We start from the raw sequence: 22,742 nt of genomic DNA, 5'->3' as shown, positions 1-22,742 counted from the left end.
ATTCTATGGTTTAGTTAATTCTTACCAATAATAATCTCTGAGACCAACTTTTACCCAGTCAAGAACTCACATGTATTATATCCTTGTTCATTGCTATTCAATATAGCAATGTATTATAGAGATATCAATTTTTTTTGGTTGTAAAGTTTGAGTAAATTTATTTTTAAAACTACTTTCAAAAGCTACAGGGGCCATGTTGATTTTAACAGTTGCAAAACAAATTAAGGGAAGACTTCATGTATTCCTACTTTAATTAATCTTCTTCTCCTGGTTAGGAACTAACAATGCGGAGATATTATTCATTTTGAGTGTAAACTCTCCTGAATTTTGTTAAAGAGGATTAAATCACCAATAAACTAAAAAACTTAAACTGATAAGTTTGGTAAATTTAATTTATTTATGAGATATCTAACTCTCCCTACTTTTATTTGTATGCTTGGAAAATTGCAGGATACGCAACAAGTAGAAATCATAATAAACAACAAAGTACGTGTTTAAACACACAAGACCTCCTACTCTCATACCATGTTAAACATGATTAAACCACCACTCTATTGGAAGCGTCTGATGGACACTTGCTAATTTAGGATCAACAAGACTCGTTTGAGAATAAACAACTTTTCTTGTATTAAAATTTCTCACAAAATACACACTTGGTTCACAAACTCTCTTGTTTTTCTTCTCCACACACTTGCTTGAAATACAACAAATGAACATCCTATTTATAGGACTCCATGGAAGAATCTAGATCCATAATATCCTATGAACCTATACATACATACATGAACACACAATTAACCCATCTTAAAAAACAAAATACATGAATGTACTTGTTCATGTACCTAGGAATGTATATGCATAATGTATCTAGAATATCTATTAACATGTTTATTTTCAACACACTCAATCCAAAAGTTTTATTTTTTTGACTTTACACAAAATGCTTCATAATAATTGAGATAGTTCTTCTCACTTATATACTACGTGTTTATGCACAGAATTGCACAACGCTGTTTAACGAACCAAGCTCGAACCATGTCCCCGGCTGGACCTGAACTCAAGAGTGAACCTGCACAAGATGGCAAACTCTCTAACGCTCAAGTAAGTTCTGATCGGACTCAATATTAAGTTCGAGGTGAGATTCGATACCTGTCTATGAAATGAGGCCCTCTATTTATAGGTGGTGGGTCCGACAGTGCTCACGACCGGCGGTTACCTTTGTCTTTTGTATGTCGAACCTGTCGGGTTTGAGCAGATCAAACCCGTCCAGGTCGAACCGGGGCTTTTTACACTTAGCCTTGTTTATGGGCAATCCCAATCTCCTCGGCAGGTTCGAGGTGGACCTGGGATACTTCCTTTATTCCCTGAACACCAATGAGCATCTTCCACGTGTCCAAGGGTATTTTTATCCCCAAACATTGGCCCCCTCTCTGTCAGGTCCGATCTCGATCTGGCTGAGAAGTTACAAGACTCAATTTAGGACACGTGGCGACTTCTAATTCGTAGAGAAAATATGATCGTTGTGGAAGATGTTTCGATCTGCCAGGCTGTCGGAGCACTCGAGTATTCCGTCGTTACGAATTTCGAAATGATCCTGGCCGTTCGTTCATTACATGTGTACGACGCAGAGGTTTTTTCGATTAGCTATAAATAGTTCCGAGACTTCAGGTCACACCTTACGTTCCCTGAATTTTTGGAGTTCGATCTGAAACCAGCTCGAACCCTCCGTAGGATAGTCATTCTTGTTTTACTTCTTTATTTCGAATATGGTGGTTTTCATGTCCTCCCCCTCCGGTAGTGATAGCTTAGGTAGCGCAGGTCGGACTATAAGCAATTCGCCCCCTCAGCCAAGTGACTCTGGGGAGGATTTAGCTCGTAGATTAGAGTCCGAGCTAGAAGAGGTAGAAAATTTTAGGTTTTCTGACGATGAGGAAGATAGCGACACTTCCACCTCGGGCCAGGGTTTGGAATACCTTTCAAAAATGCCTGAGCACTATCTTAGACCCCTCCGTAGGGGGTTTAGTATTCTAGATGACATCATCCTTAGAATTCCGGAAGAAGGGGAAAGAGCTAACAATCCTCCAGAGGGATGGGTTTAGGGTCTAGGGTTTAGGGCCTCAGACTTCCCTTTCACCCTTTTGCCCAAGAGTTCCTAAACCTAACTGGACTGACTCCTGCTCAAGTGGCACCCAACGGATGGGGTGTCATTTTTGCTTTGGCCATCCTTTTTTTGTTAGGAGCTCGAGAAGTGGACGAGGCCGATCTGCTAGATGTTGAACAGCTTCTAGTGTGCTTTGAAGCTAAAAGGATAGCTAAGAAGCCTAGTCGGTACTACATGTGCGCAAGGAAGGGCGTGGGTGGTATAGTCAAGGGGCCGACCTCCATCAAAGGATGGGTGGGGAAGTGGTTCTTTGCCTCTGAAGAGTGGCTGGCAAAGAACGAGTCAGGTCGTCCCTTCTTTGACGTTCCTGTTAGGTTTGGGAATTTAGGTATGAGGTCGCTACAATTATTTTTGCAACTTTAGATCTTTCTACTCCGTCATTTCATATCTAACTTGAACTCTTCTTTGCCTTGTACAGTATCGATCAGACCAATTCCCGAGCTCACCCAAGCCTCCTTTGACACCCTCAAGTACTACAAGGATCACTTTCCAAGGGGCAGGAAGATCGGAACCTTGGTGATCGACAAGCCGCTTCTCGAAACTGGGTTGTTAGATTACAACCCTTTGGTACGCCCAGTCGAAGCCTCAAGACCAAACTCTGAGCTTGGTAAGCCGAGCTTGACCTTGCTTTAAATACATTTTTTACTTTTGGTTTCTAACTTGCTTTATTTGCTTTACAGCAATGGTGTGTGGATTCACTGGCAGCGTGAAGCGTAAGTCTAAGGGTCATGCTCACGCCCTCAAGGCCATTCAAAGCACAGAGCCAGCAACTCCCGCTGTCGCTTGACCTGCGGCTTAAGACCAAGCTGGGCCCTCTGCCGACGCCCCAACTCCAGTGATCGAACTGGACTCTGCCAAGGAGCACTCCAGAGAGAAGCGCCTGAGGGATGAGTCCGAGGCGCTGGATGTTTCTCCTCTGTGCGAGGTAAGAGAAGACACTCATCTGAAGAGGAAAAAAAAAGAAGAAAACCACCTCCTCCTCAGAGGTTGGACCTCGTAGGCCCCTACCCACGAGTCATACTGACTTGAGCTCGGATAGGGGGGACGTCCGACGTGAAGATGCGGTTCAAAGTGGAACCGTCAAGCTCCGGGGTAAGGGACCAGGTGTCCCGCATCTCGGCTTCATGCTTGGACCGCTGCCTTCGAAGGACGTCCAAGTTTGTAACTGACCATGGGTCTGTGCTGCAAAGGACCATTGACCACGCCGCCGAGGTAAGACCTGCTTCTGTATTTGCTTTTATTTTTACAACTTATAGCTCGGTCTAACCTTTATGTGATTTGTCTTTGCAGATGTTCATTGCTTCCATTCACTCGGGAGTCATGATAAAGGCCGAGCTGGATGGAAGGGAGATCTTGACAGCCAAGGAGAGTGCGAACTCCTCCGCTGCCCTGGAAGCTGCCACCACAATGAAGGGCGAACTACTGAAAGCTCGTTCCGAAATGGAAACTCTGAAGGCCAAGGTGGAGGCCGAGCCTCTGCTGCTGAAAAAAGAAGAAGAAAAGCACAATGCCCACCTCCGAGCTGCTCATGCCATTACCAAGGGGTTGGAGAAGGAGAAATTCCAGCTCTTGAAGGAGAAGGACGACCTGGCTGAAGTCCTTGAGGAGAAGGACACTTCCTACCAAGCTCAGGAGGTGAAGGAACGCCTCACCAACGGAGCTCTCTTGGAGGAAGCGTTCACGCAGCACCCAGACTTTGATGGGTTTGCCAAAGACTTCAGTTATGCGGGCTTCAAGTTCTTAATGAAGGGCATCACTGCCGACATGCCTCATCTTCAGATCGATCTCAACGATCTGAAGAAGAAGTATGCTGAAAAATGGGCCTCTGGGCCTAACAGTACTCCAGGCCCCCAGTCGCTGGTGGAGAAGTACGTCAGGGAACTGGACTCTGACTACTTCGATCTTGAAGAAGAAGACGCTCTTAGTCAGGAGCAGGTCGAGGTCGACACTACCCAAGAGGAGGTCCCTTAGCTGCAGGGTGGATCCCAGGAAGTCAACCTTCTGGGCTTCCAGGGTGAGTTGTCCTCTCACCTCGGGAGTAGCTGACGCTTCTGAGCCTTCTTGTTGTTTGTGCTTGTTTGCTGTTTTCTCATTTTTGTACAAGCCACTGGGCAGAGCTACAAGGTATATAAGCCTTGGTTCTTTCCTTTTCTTTTATTGAAATTGTTACTTCTCCAACTATGTGCTTCACATCTCGTTCTTCTCTCACTTTTTCCTTTAGCTTTTGAACTTACTTTCCTTGAACTTTCTTTTGTAAATTTGAACTCGTATACGAATAATTTCATCTCGCACCTCTAACTCGTAAGTTTAAAGGATTGAGTGTAGGATGAACTCTTTTCACATCAGACCTTTTAGTTATGCGAATTTGAGAGTTTCTTTTACTGATCTTTAATATTTCTCCTCGAACTCGGAAGTCCAAAGGATAATATTAAACAATTTGAACTTTCTACATCGCACCTTTAACTTAGACTTTCAAAGGGTTGAATTTTAAGTCCATAATTAATGCTCACATCGCACCTTGAACCCGTAGGCTTAGAGGATTAAATTTTTGCAAAATTTTTCCTCTGGTGATAATTACCTTGCCAGTTTTTAGTTGTACGGGAGTTATGGGAGTCCGTGGCCCCCATTTAATTTCTGATCGAACTCGGAGTCGTGAAATTAAATAACTCCTTCGTTTATTAAAGTTCCATCCCTTGAAAATTTTTACAAGTCCATTTCAGGACCATTTTGACATTTTAAGGGTAGTAGCGCTTTAAGTGCTCTGCGTTCCATGGATGCACAAGCACATTTCCTTCTAGATTGGCCAGCATGTACGTTCCAGGTCGGACTATGCCTCTGACCTCGAACGGTCCCTCCCAACTTGCGTCAAAGGTGCCCACATGACTCTGAATCTTCCCTAAGACCAAATGTCCGACTTGGAAGCTTCGAGGTCGAACTCGGGCGTTATAATGTCTGGCCATTCTGTTCTGGTACTCTGCTAAGCGTAGCTGAGCCATTTCCCTTTTTTCTTCTAATAAATCAAGGTAAAGGAGTAGCTTTTCCTTGTTCCTTGTTGGTTCGTACTGCTCTACCCTGTCTGTTGGCATGTCGATCTCGGCTGGGACAATAGCTTTAGAGCCAAAGGCCAGCGAGACTGGAGTTTCGCCGGTTGACTCTCTAGGGGTAGTCCGATATGACCACAGTACTTCGGGTAGCTCCTCGGCCCATCTTCCCTTTCTGGAGTCCAATCTCAGCTTGAGTCCACGCTTAATGATCTTGTTTATCGCTTCAACTTGCCCATTTGCTTTTGGATGCGCTGGGGACGAGCTGAGATGTCTTATACTCAACTTCCTGTAAAAGTCTTTGAATTTTGCTTTGTCGAACTGCTTTCCGTTGTCTGTCACAATGGCGTTCGGTATACCAAAACGGCACACGATGTTTGTACATATGAACGATGTGACTCTGGGCTCTGTAATGTGGGTGAGCGCCTTGGCCTCGGCCCACTTGGTGAAGTAGTCCACAGCGACAACGGCGAACTTGGTTTGTCCTTTACCCAGAGGAAAAGGACCTACAATGTCCACTCTCCATTGCGCGAATGGCCATGGGGCCGAGATCGGGGTGAGCAGTTCGGGAGGCTAATGGATGATGTTTGCGAAGCGTTGGCAGTTGTCACAAGTTTTCACAAACTGCTTCGCATCCTGATCGATGGTGGGCCAATAATACCCTTGTCGAACCACTTTGGCCGACAATGATCTGGCCCCAAAGTGGTTTCCACACACTCTTTCATGAATTTCTTTAAGGATGTAATTCCCTTTTTCAGGAGTTACACACTTAAGGAGAGGCCTGGAGAATCCTCGCCGGTACAATGCTCCATCGCGGAGTATGAACCGAGTTGCTCTTCGTGCCATCCTTTTCTGTTCTTTTGAGTCTTGCAGTGGGTTTCCTTTGATAAACTCCACAATTGGATCCATCCATGAGTATGCTGGTGTATCAATGTTCATCATGTCTGGCTCCAGAATTTAAGGATTATCCAAGATTTCGACCGGGACCGATCTCGCTAGATCAGTCTCGTATGCCGACGCCAATTTGGCCAAGGCATCTGCGTTTCAATTCTTCGATCTTGGGACTTGATTCACCTCGTAAGTTTCGAACTGGGCGAGGTGCGATCTGACTTTACTTAAATATTTTTCCATCCGGGAGTCTTTTGTTTGATACTCCTCCTTGATTTGATTTACCACTAATTGGGAGTCGCTGAAGACCTTAATGTGGGTGGCCCCCAGTCCTTTGGCAACGCGGAGTCCTGCCAGAAGTGCTTCGTACTCGGCCTCATTATTTGAAGTCCGGAAGTTGAATCGCAGGGCATACTCGAACCGCACACCACCTGGTGCGAGCAAGAGGATTCCTGCTCCACACACTCTCTCGTTGGAAGATCCGTCAACGTAAATCGTCCACAGGAGGTCGGGCTCGACAGACAAAGACGGTGGAGTGAGCTCTGCGATGAAGTCTGCAACTGCTTAACCCTTTAACGCAATTCTGGGCTCGAACTAGATGTTGTACTCACTCAACTCCATTGCACACTTCATCAGATGTCATGATGTTTCTAGCTTGTGGAAGATGTTCTTCAGGGGCAAGTTGGTAAGCACTACAATGGTGTGTGCTTGGAAATACGGCCTAAGTATTCGAGCCGTGGTGACCAAAGAGAGGGCCAGCTTCTCCATTTATGGGTACCTGGTCTCGGCCTCGGTCATGGCTTTACTTGTGTAATAAATGGGACTTTGGCATACTCCCTCCTGCTTAATTAGGGCCGAGCTGACGGTGCTGTCAGACACAGCCAGGTACAAGTGGAGCTTGTCTCCTGACAATGGCTTGGCGAGCAGAGGTGCCGAGCAGAGATAGTTCTTTAATTGTTCCAGTGCTTGCTCACACTCTGTCGTCCATTCGAAAGACCCTTTCTTTTTCAGGACTTTGAAGAAAGGAAGGCACTTATCGGTTGACCTTGAGACAAACCTGTTCAGAGCTGCAATCCTTCCATTGAGGCATTGAAGCTGTTTCAGAGTTTTAGGCGCTTCCATCTCAAGCACGGCCTTTATCTTCTCTAGGTTGGCTTTAATCTCACGGTTGTTTACCATAAAACCAAGGAACTTCCCCGAGGAGACTCCAAAGGCACACTTGGCTGGATTGAGCTTCATTTGATACTTCCACAGAACTCCAAAGGCTTCGGTCAGATCGGAAAGATGCGACTTTGACTGCTTGCTCTTGACAAGCATGTCGTCCACATATACCTCCATATTCTGACAGATCTGCTTGACGAACATTTTGTTCACCATCCTTTGGTAGGTCGCGCTCGCATTTTTTAGGCCAAAGGACATCACTTTGTAGCAGTACAGACCTTTGTTTGTTAAGAACGCGGTGTGGTCTTGGTCTGGCACGTGCATTTTGATTTGGTTGTATCCGGAGTAGGTATCCATGAAGGTGAGCAGCTCGTGCCTGGCCGTTGCGTCCACGAGCTGGTCGATCCTCGGCAGGGGGAAGCAGTCTTTTGGGCATGCCTTGTTTAAATTTGTGAAGTCCACGCACATTCTCCACTTCTCGTTGGATTTTTTAACTAATACAACATTGGAGAGCCACTCGGGATACAAAATTTCTCTTATATATTCAGCTTTTAATAGTTTGTTAACCTCCTCAACAATTACATCACTCCTTTCCTTATTTACAAGTCTTCTTTTTTGCTTTACAGGTCGGAATGATGGGTCTATGTTAAGGCGGTGCACCATGATCTTTGGGTCGATGCCTGGCATGTCCTCGTGAGACCATGCAAAGACGTCCGAGTTGGACCTGAGGAAGTTGATCAGTTCCTCCCTATTAATGGCCTCCAGCTTGGTTCCTATGCTTACTTGTCTTTCAGGGCTAAGCAAAGGAACAAGCTCGAACTCCTCTGTTGATGCTGAGAACTCTCTTTTACCTACTTTCGGTAGGTCGGCCTCAGGCTTTGGCAATTTGTCCCTGTTGGCTTGTTCTTCCAGGGCGCATATTGATAACCCTTTGAGCGCGGAGGCATAGCACTCCCTTGAAGTTTTCTGCTCTCCTCGGACCGTGCCCACTCCATTTAGAGTTGAGTACTTCAGGACTTAATGAAGTGTTGAGGGAACGGCCCGGAATAGGCCGAGTGCATCATTATGGGGCAAGTGGACCCCTTCCAGATCGGTATCGCCGAAGGTAATGGAGCAGGTCGGTCTCTGCTCCTTAATGATGCACACCTCGCGCCTGGCTTCGCGAGCTAGCTCTTTTCTTTTATTTCCAGATTGGCCCCCACTTGGGCCTCCGAAAATAGTGTTGATGACCGCAGGTCGGTCATCTCGACGATGCGGCGTCCTTGAACGCTTCCTCTCTTCTTTCTTTTCCACCGAGTTGGACCTCGGTTTACCAACGAATTTTTTGAAGTAGCCATCTTGAATGAGGTCTTCGATCTGACGCTTCAGCTCCCAGCAATTTGACATATTATGGTCGTGATCGCGATGAAAACGACAATATTTATCTTTATTGCGCTTTTCTGGGTCTTCTCGGAGCTTCTCAGGTCGCTTGAGGAGCTTTTCCATCCTAGTTTCCTCAATGTTTGTAAGTATTTCAGAGATGGGGATGGTGGTTAGAGTATAACGTTCGTAAGGTCGACTTCTGTGGGGGCCACTGTCCGACCTGCGATATTCAGCTCGGTTGTTGAGGGAGGACGACCTTGTCCTTAGACTTGGAATCAGCCTTCCTCTTCTCTTGGTTGGGCTTCTTCTGGTCGATCTGCTTTTCAGGTCGGCCAGTCTTAGTTCGAAGGAGCTCTTGTCCATCAATGACTTTCTTTGACTTTTGCAAAACTTCGGCGAAAGTGGCTGGAGCCTCCTCTCCAAGCTTCACGGTGAGGGTCTCATCGGCCAGGCCGGTGAGGAAATAGCACATGGCTGAGTCATCGGAGCAGTGCGCGACATTCAGCTGCTCCTCCTGGAACCTTGTGACATACTATTTCAGCGTCTCACCTTCCTTCTGCCTGATGGTGGCGAGGTGAGTTGTTGTCTTTCTGTTGTAGTGTCGAGAAGAGAATTGACTGATAAACTCTTTCCTCAGCTGGGAGTAGGTCGAGATCGACTTGGCCGGCAGTCTTCAATACCACAGGCGCGCGCTGCCGGTGAGCGCGATCTGGAAGGCGCGGCACTTGATTGCATCCGTTGCCGTCTGAAAATTTATGAGGCCTTCGAAGACCTCAACATAGTCTTTTGGGTCCTTAGACTCATCATAAGGCTTCATGGTGGGAGTCTTGAACTTTGGAGGGATTGGAGCCTCCAAAATGTCCGAGGTGAATGGCGATTCTCCCAGGTCGGCATCGTCAAACGAGCTCTCTTTTTTCTCGCACCTAGCCTTAAGCGCCTCGACCTGTTCGTCGAACCTGTGCTTCATCAGGTCGAGCTCTTCCCTGGTGATCACAACTTCTGGTGTTAAAGGCTTATATTTCGATTGGGCCTTAAGGTCGGAATTGGAGAACTCTCGGGAGTAAGACGGAAAGACTTCCGGTCCTCGCGATGCTCTCTTCTTTTTATCACCAAGTGCTTTCTAAGATCATTGTCCCGCGAGCTATAATCCACCCCTTCATTGTTGACAATGGGCTCATGGTCATCAGGGTGGAGAGATGGATCTTGGTCCTCCTTCTCCCCAAGCATGCCTGGGGCTCGGGAGGGAGATCCTGTTCGGTTGGCCCGCATTGCCTCGGCGTACATTTCTTCCATTGTGCGCACTCGATGGCGCATGTCGTCCAACTCCCGTTGGAGGGTAGCCAGAACTTCAGGGTCTGCCGTTAGGGCAGCCCTAAGGAAGGTCTTCCTCGAGGTCCCACCTCGGCCTCGGTTGGCCTTTGAGGGTTTCAGGTGAGTAGGAGGTAACTTCTGATTCGCATGGCGGGTAAATCTTCGTGGCAGATCTTCCTCTTGTCCTGCTCGGACCTGGTCCTCGTGTATTCTGGTGTCTAGGTCTCCCTGAGTGCCATTATCAGCGTTCAAACCTCTCCGTTTTGTCATATTAGCAGAGTTTGCTGGTTGCACCATCTTTGCGTATGTTTCCTAGATCGGGATGACTTAAGATGTCCTTCCCACAGACGGCGCCAAATGTTTATGCAAAGGATTGCACAACGCTGTTTGACGAACCAAGCTCGAACCCGGTCCCCGGCTCGACCTGAACTCAAGAGTGAACCTGCACAAGTGGGCAAACTCTCCGACGCTCAAGTCAGTATAGATCAGACTCAATATTAAGTTCGAGATGAGATTCGATACCTGAGCGTGAAATGAGGCCCTCTATTTATAGGTGGTGGCTTCGACAGTACTCACGACCGGCGGTTATATGTTTTTTTCCTCATGTCGGACCTGTCGGGTTCCGAGCAGATCGAACCTCAATCAGGTCGAACCTCAGCATCTATATTTAGCCTTTTTTTTCAATGGGCGAACCCAATCATCTCGGCAGGTCCGAGGTGGACCTCATATATTTTATTCCTTGAACTTCAATGAGTGTCATCCACGTGTCTAAGGTATTTTTACCTCCAAACAGCCACAATCATGTTTGCATGGTCAAAATCACTCCCTCTTTTATGGATCATGTTTGACAAATTAAAAAATTATTTTAGGAAAATTTAAAATAACTTTGAATTGATTTATTAGATATCATTGGTGATTTTGGAAAATCAATTATACTTAAATCTATTTTTTCAAAATCACTAATTCTATCATCACTTCCAAACACACCCTTAGTTAAATAAGTACTTTTGCTTTAAAAGTTTTTTTTGTTTTTTCAAAAGTTCTCCCAAATTCATATTTTTTACTAAATATTTCACTAAAAAGATTATTATATTAGAAGTCAACATATAATTTGTCAAATCAAATACAAAAATATTCGAACCAACTTGACAAAGGAAAGATAGGAACTAAAAGTTATTATCTTCATTGATCAAACCATCAACTTTATAAATGGTAATAAATAGGTCATTCTCGGAGTAGAATTGCATACCTGAGTAAGAGGAATGAAAATCCTCTTATAGGTGGAGTGAAAGGACACGTCTGTTATGGCTGTTACGGTAAGGCGGTTAGATGTCGGGCCATAGGTCAGCTATGGATGAGCTTAGTAGCTCAAGTTCGACCATATTTGAATTTAGGAGCTCGACCATAGGTGAGCTTAGGAGCTCGGCCATAATGAGCTCGGTCATAGGTGAGCTTATGAGCTCGGCCACAGGTGAACTAAAGAGCTCAGCCACAGCTGAGCTTAGGAGCTCGGTAATAGGTGGGCTGAATCTCAGCCATATGTGAGCTTATGAACTCAACCATAGGTGAGCTTAGGAGCTTGACAATAGCTTGGTCATATCTCGCCACGTGGTATGTCATATTTTTGCCTCCAACAAACTTTTTAATTTTGATGTGTGTGATTCATTAATTTTTTTATTTCTTCAAACTTCGAAAACATAAGATTAAACTTTTTGTTATAAAAAGGTGAGGGAGATATAATTATAAGATAAAACAATGTGAAAAAGTTAAATAAAAACCTAGAAGAGATACTCCACTAGGATTGATTTTCAGACTTTCTTTACTAAGGTCCTAAAAAGATCTTTGAAAAAGGTTGTCCTTTTTATTGGTAAAGTGTAGGAATAGCTCTACCTTGTGAAGAAAACATGTGTTGGAGGAAATTTAACAGGTGCCACGTGTCAATGAGATATAGATCATACGGCACCACGTCACCATAATAACCTGTAACATGAACATATAAGTCTGGAAATATAACGAAATAGTTTGGCTACCTTTCCTGACCGAGCTGACGTATGTATCATACGGTTGTCGTGCCTTCATAAAAGTCGAGTCGACCAATATAAAACTTAGCGGTAGACCTTAAGTAAAGGACGAGCTAACAATCAATGATCACATGCATTTTTGCTCTTAACCACTTTTCTGACAACATGTTTCGAACTATGGACTAACTTGAATATTAGATTTAGCAATAGTTTGGACTTAGGATGATCATTACTTGAGGTTAGAGCCTCTTTACCCAAGTGTCAGTCACTTATCTTATCTGAACTTCGAAAGACAATCAGATTTGTGATCAAACAAAGTTTGTGATATATTTTTTAAATTTCGACCTTGTTGCAAAATTCTCAACAAATATTATCAATAATTGAATTTAATTATTCGGTATGGATACCTTACCCTTTTTGTCTGGTTAGTATTAAGATTTTGAATGTAGATGAAAATATCCGATGGATATTTTTAAAAAAAATTATAAAAATATATGTAAAATAATAAATCAGCATTCCACTTTTTCTTTTCTTTTTTTCTTCTAAGAATAGGTTAAATTTATTAGTATTAATATTAAGTCCTAAAGTTCAGCCCATTTACTTTGATTAGCTAAAAACATAAGATGGGAAATAATAGCCGGACGTGAGGCACCTCCCACTTTGATTTGCATGATTTTGCTTCTTAACCTGCTTATGTCTAAGTGATCTCGAAGTATTAAGCCTCATCCTAATAGACAAGAAAAAGACTTAATTATATAAAAACCAATCGCAACTTTAGGTCAAGGTCTTATATGTCTAGGCTACTTGAACGGAACCTTTATGTCCAAAGCATGCTTCTCCGGGTTAAATCAATTAAGTTGTGATAAAATACGTCAACTTTTTAAGTGTTGAACTTGAAAAACTCATTAATTGGCCAAATGAGCTCATTAATTTAGAATGGGCTGCTCTAATGTGACCAACTTGGTCACTGTACTATCATCAAATTGGCCAATTTTGTGCCCTTGACCACACATCACGTGATTGTTTTTATTTTTCCAAAAGTAAGAAGTGAAAATAAAGTTTCACGTTAGCTAAAGAATATAAGGATCCCACGTGAACGACACCCATGCAATGCATCACAAAGGATCAAAAGGTCGAGCATACCTAGGTGGTTTGTACAAGAGACAACCGGTGAAGGAGATGATGACACTTTGCGTTCGATTCTTGATATGCTCTAAAGAATTGAATAGAGTATCGTCTCCACACGGAATGAATTATTGCTAACTACCGAATTCTCAACTTCAATTTTATCTGAATGCCGAACGATCAAATAGAATGAATAGAGAAATAATTCGAATCCCAATTCAATAAAAACAAGAAAACATACTAGTATCAAGTTATAAGATCGAAAATAGATGGGAGTAAATTCTAGAGCATGACTTCAGCGATATCTCCATTTATTTCTCCTAACACTTTAATTGAAACTGTTCTAAACCAAGGTTGATGGCGGGTTCTATTCTATTGACTCGATATTCTTTCTCAAGCAATAACGAGTTTCTTTAAAAAGTAGAGCACCTATATTTCTATGGCTACTCATGCAGTTCAAATACTCAAGCATGTAAAACCCCAAAGATGCCACCAAATTTGCAAGAATATCTCTATCTCTTGCTCAAATAAATGAGAACTATTCAAGCCTAGCCAATAATCTTATTTCTCAACCTCGGTTTATGACAAATAATCAATGTAAAGATTGGCCAAATCCAAACAATGCATTAAGAAAAGAAAAGTTCTCACAACCAATAAGTTTAGACTAGAAATCAAATAAACAACCAGAAGAAATAAAGTGATAAAGGCTATATCGACGTCCTAGAAAAGTGTAATTAGTTCATGTTATACCTAAGAACAACAATCCACATCTTTGGAGGAAGTTGAAGCTAAATGAGAGAAAGAGTAAGAGAAAGAAAACAAATCCGATGATATCTCGAGCCTCCGTTTTTCGCGTTCCTTCCAATCTTCTCTCCAACTTCTCTATCTAAAAACGTCTCTTTTCCTCTGTTTTTCCCCCTCCCGCAGCTAGGGTTAAAATGAGATATTTAACAAAATTATGTCGCGGGCGCCTCGCGCCCAAATGCGTGCCAGCAAAAACTCCGCTTCCAACTTCGTAGTGTCTAGGCTGCCAGTTGAGCGCTTAGGCGTCCAACCTTCTACCATTTTGTCAATTTTTGAGGCCTAGGCATCGAACGCACTGGAATTTAACTCGATTTTGCTTCTTTATTTGCTCTTTTTATCCTCTTCTTCAACTCAAGTCCTACAAATGAAAGAAATACTAAAAACGATTAAACTATCAAAATAAAATGTCCATAAAAACTATCATATAACTAAAAAACACTCTAAATTACAAGAGCCAAAAGTCACTTATCACATTCCTCTCTCCAGCGCACAGAGGAAGGAGAGTGTCGGTGGTCCCACAACCAGCAGTAGGCACGTCCCTCTTCTCTCTATAACTCTCTCACCCCATACGAGAGGACCACACGGAAACCCTAATGAAGGTCACCAAGAATTCCTATGCATATCATCATGCAAATAATTCTGCACATACTCTCAAGTGGACTCTCACTAAATCATGCATTTACTCTACATGCTTCATACTCATTTAGTCTCACCCTAAGTTCTAACGTTAAGACATACATGACACCTTTTTTACACCTAGGTGTGGTGTTCTGCTGTATGCACTCTGATGCTTAAATTAGTACTGAAGTTGGGAGTAGGGTAAGTAGAGTAGAAGGACAGTAAATGAATAAATTTATTTCAATTTTTACCTTTCAACTTTTCAAAATGTTAATTATGATGGAAAGTATTAATGGAGTGGTTTAGGTAAAAAATTAAAAAAAAAATGAGATCAAAATTGAGACTTTTAACATAGCATAGACTAAATTGAAAATAGCTACGCAGATTAAACAAAACGAATAACGTGCTTTCATTGGTAGGGTATATTTCCCTTCTAGATAAAGTATACCCTTCAAAAAGAAAAAAAAAAAAACCCTTCAAAGATATTGTTCTATTTTTTTTAATGTTTTTATTTATTCCTATTATTATTATTTTTAGAGGTTATATACCTATTATTATTGGTTGGCTGAATCTCACCAATTATTCTCAATAATGGATAACTATTACATGGGGACCAGCCACATTTAATAGCTTTCTCCTCCTTTTCCTTCCCTTTTTATTTTCTTTCCCCTTCTATTTAATATATATGTTCTTTTTTTTTCCCTTCATATATATATATATATATTCTCTTTATTTATTTTATTTTAATTTTTTGTGGTAGTGAGACATGAAATTTCATTGCCCGTCGTGAAAATATATTAAATGGTATTTAGTTATGAAAATTTTAGATGGGGTTGATAATGATTTTTTGTTTTTTAGTTTTTGATTTTTTAGTTTTTAGTTTGTTTTTTCTTTTAAATAAAAACCATACATATTTTGATAAATGATTTTTGTTTCTTGTTTTTTAGTGAATAGAAAATGAAACATATTGATAATCATTTTTGTTTTCTATATTTAAATAATTAGAAAGTTGAAGAGATATGTCAGAGGGAGAAAATCTGTGCAAAGTAAAATGAGACTAGTATAAAAGTTTAGAAAGCTAAAAAGACTTTAAAGAGAATTGTTTAGTGATAGTAAATTTTAGAGAGATAAAGAAAAAAATCACATAAAAAAAAGTAAGAGAAAAGTTAATAGACAAAAATAGAAACTCTTTTACCCTTTGTTTAGCGCTAAGAAAATTCAAGAAATTATTTTAAATTTTTTATCTTGTTTGAAACGAGAATGATTTGAAATTAATTAAATTAATTTTCTTTGTTTGAAAGTCCACTGGAAACAAGAAGAAAATAAAAAAAAATTTATTAAATATAAATTAAAATATGATAAGGTTAAATAGGTAATTTATTTTGAAATTCTATAAAATTCTACAAAGGCCATTTTGATCCAATTTTTCTTTCCTAAGTAAATCAAAATCTTGAGATATCAAACAATGGAATTCATTTAAAATCCATTATGATTTTGAAATCACTTGAGTAAAGTTGAGAGTAAAATACATGAAAAAAAAGGAAAAATTAGAAAGAGAAATTAAAGAAAAATTGTAGTAGGAAAGAAATGTAGAAGAAAAAGGTTAGAAACATATTTGGTACATAAAACATAAAAATTATAGTAAAAGAAAATACAATGAGAACAAATTTGAATATGGAAAATTAGAGTACTTGTGAGATTTTTATTTATTATTATTTTTATTTTACGCTTGGCGTGAACCCTTTTTTTGCTTGTTTTCTATTAATAAATTTTTCCTTTTTTAATTCTCTCTTTTTTAGTTTTTTGGGTTTCTTAACATCTTTATTTAATTTTTTTTTTTTAAAGCTTACCTATCTAATCAACCAATATTTTATCGGGAAATTTACGACTTTGAAAAAAAAAAGACTAGATGGAGAAAAGTCATGTAAAGGGTTGTTACATTTTAACATTTTTCTGTTTGAACATTAGTTCTTTGCCTAGTAGTAATTATAGAAGTAATTATAGAAGGTGCTCTTTTGGGATCCTGACCGTCAAGACGAGATGGTGTAGCCTGCACCACTGCGTGGAACCACGTGCTCACACGAGGAATACTATAGACCCGCAAAAAGAGTAAACAGAGTGCACTAGACCAATGTCGAGTGCACGGTTGGAAAGAGAAGATCTAGTACACTTCATGGACGACTCCAAAGTAGCTAGAGGTGCCAATAAACTCACAAAGTATAGTGTCAGCCATGATTTTAGAGACGTACCCAGACGTCGCTGCATCACTTTGAGATGACAGGAAAAGGAAACGAAATGCTACCTATCTCTCTTCATATATATATAAAGGGGAGGAAACCTATGAAAACCTATGCTAAAATTTACTGCTTTTTTACTTTGCTTGCTACATACTCATTTGCTCCCATCTTGATTTCTAACTTTTAACTTTATCGAACTTAATTCAGACTTAGGATACGTGTTTGCAACTTTTACCCTTTGTCCTCCCTCCGCTAATTCACCATGTAATTTTAAGAGTACCTAGGGAGAGGTATGAATCTCTAATTTAAATGAAACCAAAATTTACACAAAACTAAATTGAATCTTCTACTTTAATATAATAAATGAAGTGGTAAATGAATTTTAACCATTGAATAACTTGGCCATTTTTTTCATAGTTTCTCTCCTAAACCCTACAAATTTCGTACTAGATATATATTTTATAATTGAATCAACACGGATTGTTTAATTTTTCTTCAAAACCAACAATTTATCATAATCTAAAAATTGGTATAGCTTAACTTCTCAACCTCAATGTAAATATTACAATATTTATTCTAAGCTTGACAAAAAGCCTAGAATAAAACCTCTAAGAGGTTATAAATAGGAGAGCTAATTGGGGCTGAGGAACACACAAAGCCCTTATCAATATTTCGAAAGCCATGGATGAAGAATCAGAAGTTCCCTCAATCCCCTATCAGTTTGCTCTCAAATCAGTCTCCAACCAAAAATATCTCTACTTTTCTCGTAAGGACAAGGAGCTATTTGGATATCTCCAATTCTCCGGCGACAAAGTTGTGAGTCCATACATAAAGTTCGAGCTCCAAACCTCCAAGTTTGGGAAAGGATTTTTCTACATAAGATGCTGCTGGAACAACAGATACTGGGTTCTGCACTCCCAATCCTCCCACTACATCGTGGCCGGAGTCAAAAAGCCCGACGAAGACCAATCAAAGCACACCTGCACCTTATTCAAGCCCATCAACGACGACGGTTTCCACGGCGGTTTCCGGTTCCGAAACGCCCATCTCGACCGCAACCTCCATCTCCACAGCGAGGCCTTCGGAGCACACAAAAATTGCCTCTTTGCCAAAAGCTCAAGACCCGAAAGAGACCGATCCGACCTCGTAACAGTGGTCGACTGGGACTCCCTCTGCATTCTCCCAAGATATGTGGCCTTCAAGGGCGACAATGGCCGCTACCTTCGACCCTCGCTCTATGCCTACGGCAGCGTTTATTTAGAGTTCCGTGCTTCGGATATTTCCGACCCCGGAATAAAACACGAGATTCTAACGATGCCTGATGGCCATATTCGCGTGAAAAATGTGCCTTACGAAAAGTATTGGGTTCATGATCCAGATTGGATATGGGTGAAAGGGAATGAAAATTCAACAAATGATCGCCACGCCCTTTTTTGGCCGATCAAAGTTGACAACATCGTTGTGGCACTGCGTAGCATGGGCAACAATCACATATGCAAGAGGCTGAGCATTGATGGGAAGCAGAATTGTTTGAATGCTTCCGCTGGGAGCATCACTGATGAGGCAAGAATGGAAGTGGTGGAGCTTGTGATTTCGAGGGAAATTTACAACATCAATTTCCATCTCTCAGATGCGAGGGTTTATAATGAGAAACCCCTTTTGGTGGCCACTGGAACTGATGAGAATTTGAAAGATGCAGCTGAAAAAGTGAGTGTGAAGCTGTCTTATGAGGACACTGTGACCACAACTTGGAAGTCTTCTATATCGACCAAATTTGGGGTTAAAGTGACTGTGGAAACTGGGGTTCCTAAGATTTCTGAAGGGGAGATTGAGATTTCTGCTGAGTTTCAGGAGGAATATGAATGGGGAGGAAGCCAACAGACCAAAACTCATGTGGAGGTGATGTTGGAAATTTTAAAGAGTTTACATTTATTATTCTATTTTATGCTGTTATTTCACTCCTTTTAACTGGGTTAGTAACTTGAGTCGAGTGCTTTCTAATAATAGGGGTAGTTCCTATGTGTTTCTCGACAACAAATGTTGTAGAATCAGACAGTTGTTGGGTGAGATTAGTCGAAATGTGCGAAAAAAATGAATTTGTTAAGGAGAAAAATTGTTGTGATCAGTAAAAAAATAGGTAATGATCACATAAATTTGCTAAAGGTTTGAATAAATGTTTTGTTTGTCACTGTTTTTTGTGATAAACAAAATACTGATTTCAAGCAAATTCATTTTTTACTACATATTATGTACAAAATTGAGGCGTACTCAGTCAATTTTTATGAGTGAAATCAAAAGAGAAAAAGAAAAACTTCCTTATTAAAGAGGTAGCATCCGATAGTCTAAGAGAGAGTCCTCACGGTGTGTTTTGTTTTTGGTAAACTACAAAGAATTTGTCTTTGAGTTCTATGATTTTGAGCATAAAAGACAATTGGGGATTCGTAAGAGAACTTAATTAGTTGCTACACTACACACGTCTCTTGAAAGATTGTTGTATCTTCGAAGTGGACGAGCGTCAAATAACTCAGTGCAATAGGAGCATATTTTCTCTATGGACAGCATTTACGAACCAGGATGATGTCTCAATCCATAATTTACATGCTTTTCTTATCTCTCAATTTTAACATTGTTTTATTAAATTAATTATGTGTGAGAATTTTTTAAAAATTTCTATTCCCTAAATATATTTCCTAACAACAGGTGACCCACGACGTGACGGTGCCTGCATGGAGCAAAGTGAGGGGCAGCATAATTGCCACTCAAGCTATCTGTGATGTTCCTTTCTCTTACACTCAACGGGATAAGCTTATGAATGGAAGATCAGTTATTAGTCGTCTTGATGATGGTATTTTTACTGGCGTCAATTGCTACAACTACCAATTTCTGGCTGAAGAAATCTGATGAGTTTATAAATTCCCTAATTGGTAATATATGTAAGAGAGAACTTGTTTTTCCTTCTTTTGTTTGTCTCTTTGTAATGCTTGGAGCAGTGGCTTACATGAATGAAATTGTGTTGTTTGTAGTTACCTTTTGGAAGCATACAACCACAGTCTATAGTGTTCATTATATAGTTGATTATATAGATTTACAATTTACTTGTTTTTTCTGTTTGTTGTGAATATATATAACTACCCTTAGATACACTTTTGGCCCTCAAATTATCATATTAATATGAAGTTTGAAACAATGGCATGATGTTATGATTAATTTTTTTAAAAATTCATTTTGTTTGTCCTCAAGAATAGTCTGGATGGTTTGGGGTCTCAGAGAATATCTTTGAGGTCTAGAGTATCAAGGCCAAAGGGCCGCTGACTCTCGGGTAATAAAAAGAAAAAAATATCATTTTGTTTAGTATCTTTATCGCAATACTTGTAGTGTAATGCCCTATGTTCAAGATGTAAGAGTAAAGATTGTCCCAATGAACCGACACCGATTCTTTTAAGATGTTTTGTTGTTACTCACATGCTTTCTAGGAAAATTTTCAGGGGTCACTAAACTTAAAGATTGTTCCAAGCCAAACATGCTTAACTTTAGAGTTTTATGGCTGAGCCACTGAAAATGAATTTTATTGATATCGTTAGTATCAATAATTATTTTAAGCTTTTTTCATGGTTGCAAAGATCTCTCTCACTAAGATGTTGTGTCGGTTAATCCATGTACCCCTCCTCTACTTGGGTATCACAGGTGAGAAAACTATATTTTTTCAAGTCAATTGATAATTTGAATGCCTATCTTTTGTAGGACAAGTGTGTGGGTTTTGTTAAGAGGCGAAATTGAATCCAACTCAAATTTTCAAATGATAAATTTTTATCCTACATGAGGAACTGTATTTAGGTACGGTGATGGACTCAATGAAGCCCATATATACATATATAATATTTGGGTAAGATTGTTTTGGATTGTTATGGACAAATTATTCTTAAAATGGTATAAACATAAGAAAATAAAGTAGTAATTAATCCAAGGATCTATTAACCTATTTTTGCAAACATTTGAATGAAAACAGCAGTTCAATTTCTTAGGTTATTTTATGAAACTTGTTATTGAAAAGAGTAGGGGTGTTCACGGGTTGGGTTGGGTCAGGTTAGAGGTATTTTTGGGACCAACCCGAATTTTCGGGTTGGCCATATGTAGGAATCGACCGGTCTAAAATCGATAGCTAACCCAACCCAAAATTTTCGAGTTGGGTCATTTATTTTTTTTCCATATATTTTTCTAACCTCAAAGTTACAAAACGACTCATGTAGAAGAATCAAAATCTCATAAATGAGAGAAGAAGGCTAGCGATGACGACGGCGACGTGAGCTACGAAGGCGGGCGGCAACGGGAGCTGCGAAGGATGACTACGGCGATGGGAAGCTTGAATGAGGGAAGAAAATGGAGGAGAGAGACTTGAGAGAGGAAATAAAATGGAGGAAAGAAGCTTGAGAGAGAAAAGAAAATGGAGGAGAGAGGCTTGAGAGAAAGGAGGAGGGAAAGTGAGATTGAAAAGATGAAAAACCTTAACCTAAATGAATGGCTAGGATTAAAACTAATGGAGAGTTGAGATTAAAGATAAAAAAAAATTATTTATATATTTATAAAGATATTATATTATTTATAATTAAAAAATATATATATACATAAATTCGGGTTGGGTTGGGTTGACACGAATTTTTAACGGTTAAACCCGAGACCCAACCCAACCTGATCGGGTTGGGAAAATTTCAACCCAACCCAACCCAAGTCTTCATCTAACCCAACCCAACCCTGAATTTGTCGGGTTGTCGGGTTTTTTGAACACTCCTAATAAAGACTTGTGAGTCAATAATTTGTTTTCTGAAAATGGTGATGTGAATACAAAATCTCAATAGAAATGAAAGTAATATTACTAATATATCATTCATTAATAGAGCATGTGTTATCTCAATTGATATATAGTAATATCACTAATATACCTAATATACGATATGTCACTAATCCACGAGTTATTACATTTATGTCATTTTTGCAAAATATTGAACAAATGTGCTATTACTTAGTTTCGTGTGCTATTATATATATATAAAAAAAAACTCCAAATTTTTATTTTTATTAGTACAATATGTGGTGATGGGGGATCGAACTCGCAAATTAACGACAATGCAAGTGTTTGAACATACGACCTTCTGCTCTGATACCATGTTAAGGGTAAATAAACCACTACTCAACCCAAAAGCTTAAGCTAATAGATTTGGTAAATTTAATTCATATATTGGATATCTAACAATTTTCTATATTAGAAATTCTAATATTTTATATTTGTTTATATTATTTTTTTATTTTATTTACTGAATTAGGGTTTATACAAGAAGATAATTTTTTTAGTACAACACATGTAAGGTGGAGGATCAGGATCGAACTCACAACCTCTTGATTGGAAATATATGCTAATTACTGGTGAACTAACTTATTTTAAATTATCCGCATACCATATGGATGCATCCACTATAGATTTAAACTTTGTTTGAACCCAAAACAATTCTAACAAGTATATAACTTAATTTAACTTAGATATTTTACTGAGCAAGAATACTAAGAAAATTTAGAGAGAACTCTCTCTCATTTTCAAGGAGGCGTATGTTTTTTGGGAATGTAGATGTCGGACATATAACGATATTTAGAATTTCAGATGTCCGAAATTTTAGATGTCTGACACCTTTAGATAACCATATGATTTGTTCTTGGAAATGTGTTAAATTTATATAATGTTTCAAAAATGCCCTCACGAATACTCATATAATTTCTAAATTCAATATAATAGATTTATTAGAATTAATATAATGTTTTGTTTTTTGTTACGTTGTTTTTTAGAACAAATTAATTCCTATTAATTCAATATATATTTCATTTTCTAACTTTAATATCTTTCCAAAAGGACAATCATATAATTTTTATTTAAATACAAAGCTATTGTGATGATATGCTTAGCAACACAGGACCAAGAGTTGAGAATAAGAATCAAGAAAACCTTTCAATTGAAATTAGCATACAG

General features: G+C 39.8%; 1 protein-coding gene across 1 annotated transcript; it reads left to right on the top strand.

Annotated features, from left to right (window-relative positions):
• The first annotated feature begins 17,314 nt into the window (after positions 1–17,314).
• On the top strand, positions 17,315–19,755 carry LOC111024285 (uncharacterized). The gene is made up of 2 exons (XM_022301932.2): positions 17,315–18,628; positions 19,430–19,755. Exons 1-2 carry the CDS (start codon positions 17,411–17,413, stop codon positions 19,628–19,630), a joined length of 1,419 nt encoding a protein of 472 aa, XP_022157624.2. The 5' UTR covers positions 17,315–17,410; the 3' UTR covers positions 19,631–19,755.
• The last annotated feature ends 2,987 nt before the right edge of the window (positions 19,756–22,742 follow it).

The sequence above is a fragment of the Momordica charantia genome, assembly GCF_013281855.1.
Source record: "Momordica charantia cultivar OHB3-1 chromosome 7 unlocalized genomic scaffold, Mcharantia_2.0 BLBB01000007.1, whole genome shotgun sequence".
NCBI classification, from domain to species: Eukaryota; Viridiplantae; Streptophyta; class Magnoliopsida; order Cucurbitales; family Cucurbitaceae; genus Momordica; species Momordica charantia.
The sequence above is the reverse complement of the archived record's forward strand: the minus strand, read 5'-3'. Positions and strand labels throughout refer to the sequence as shown.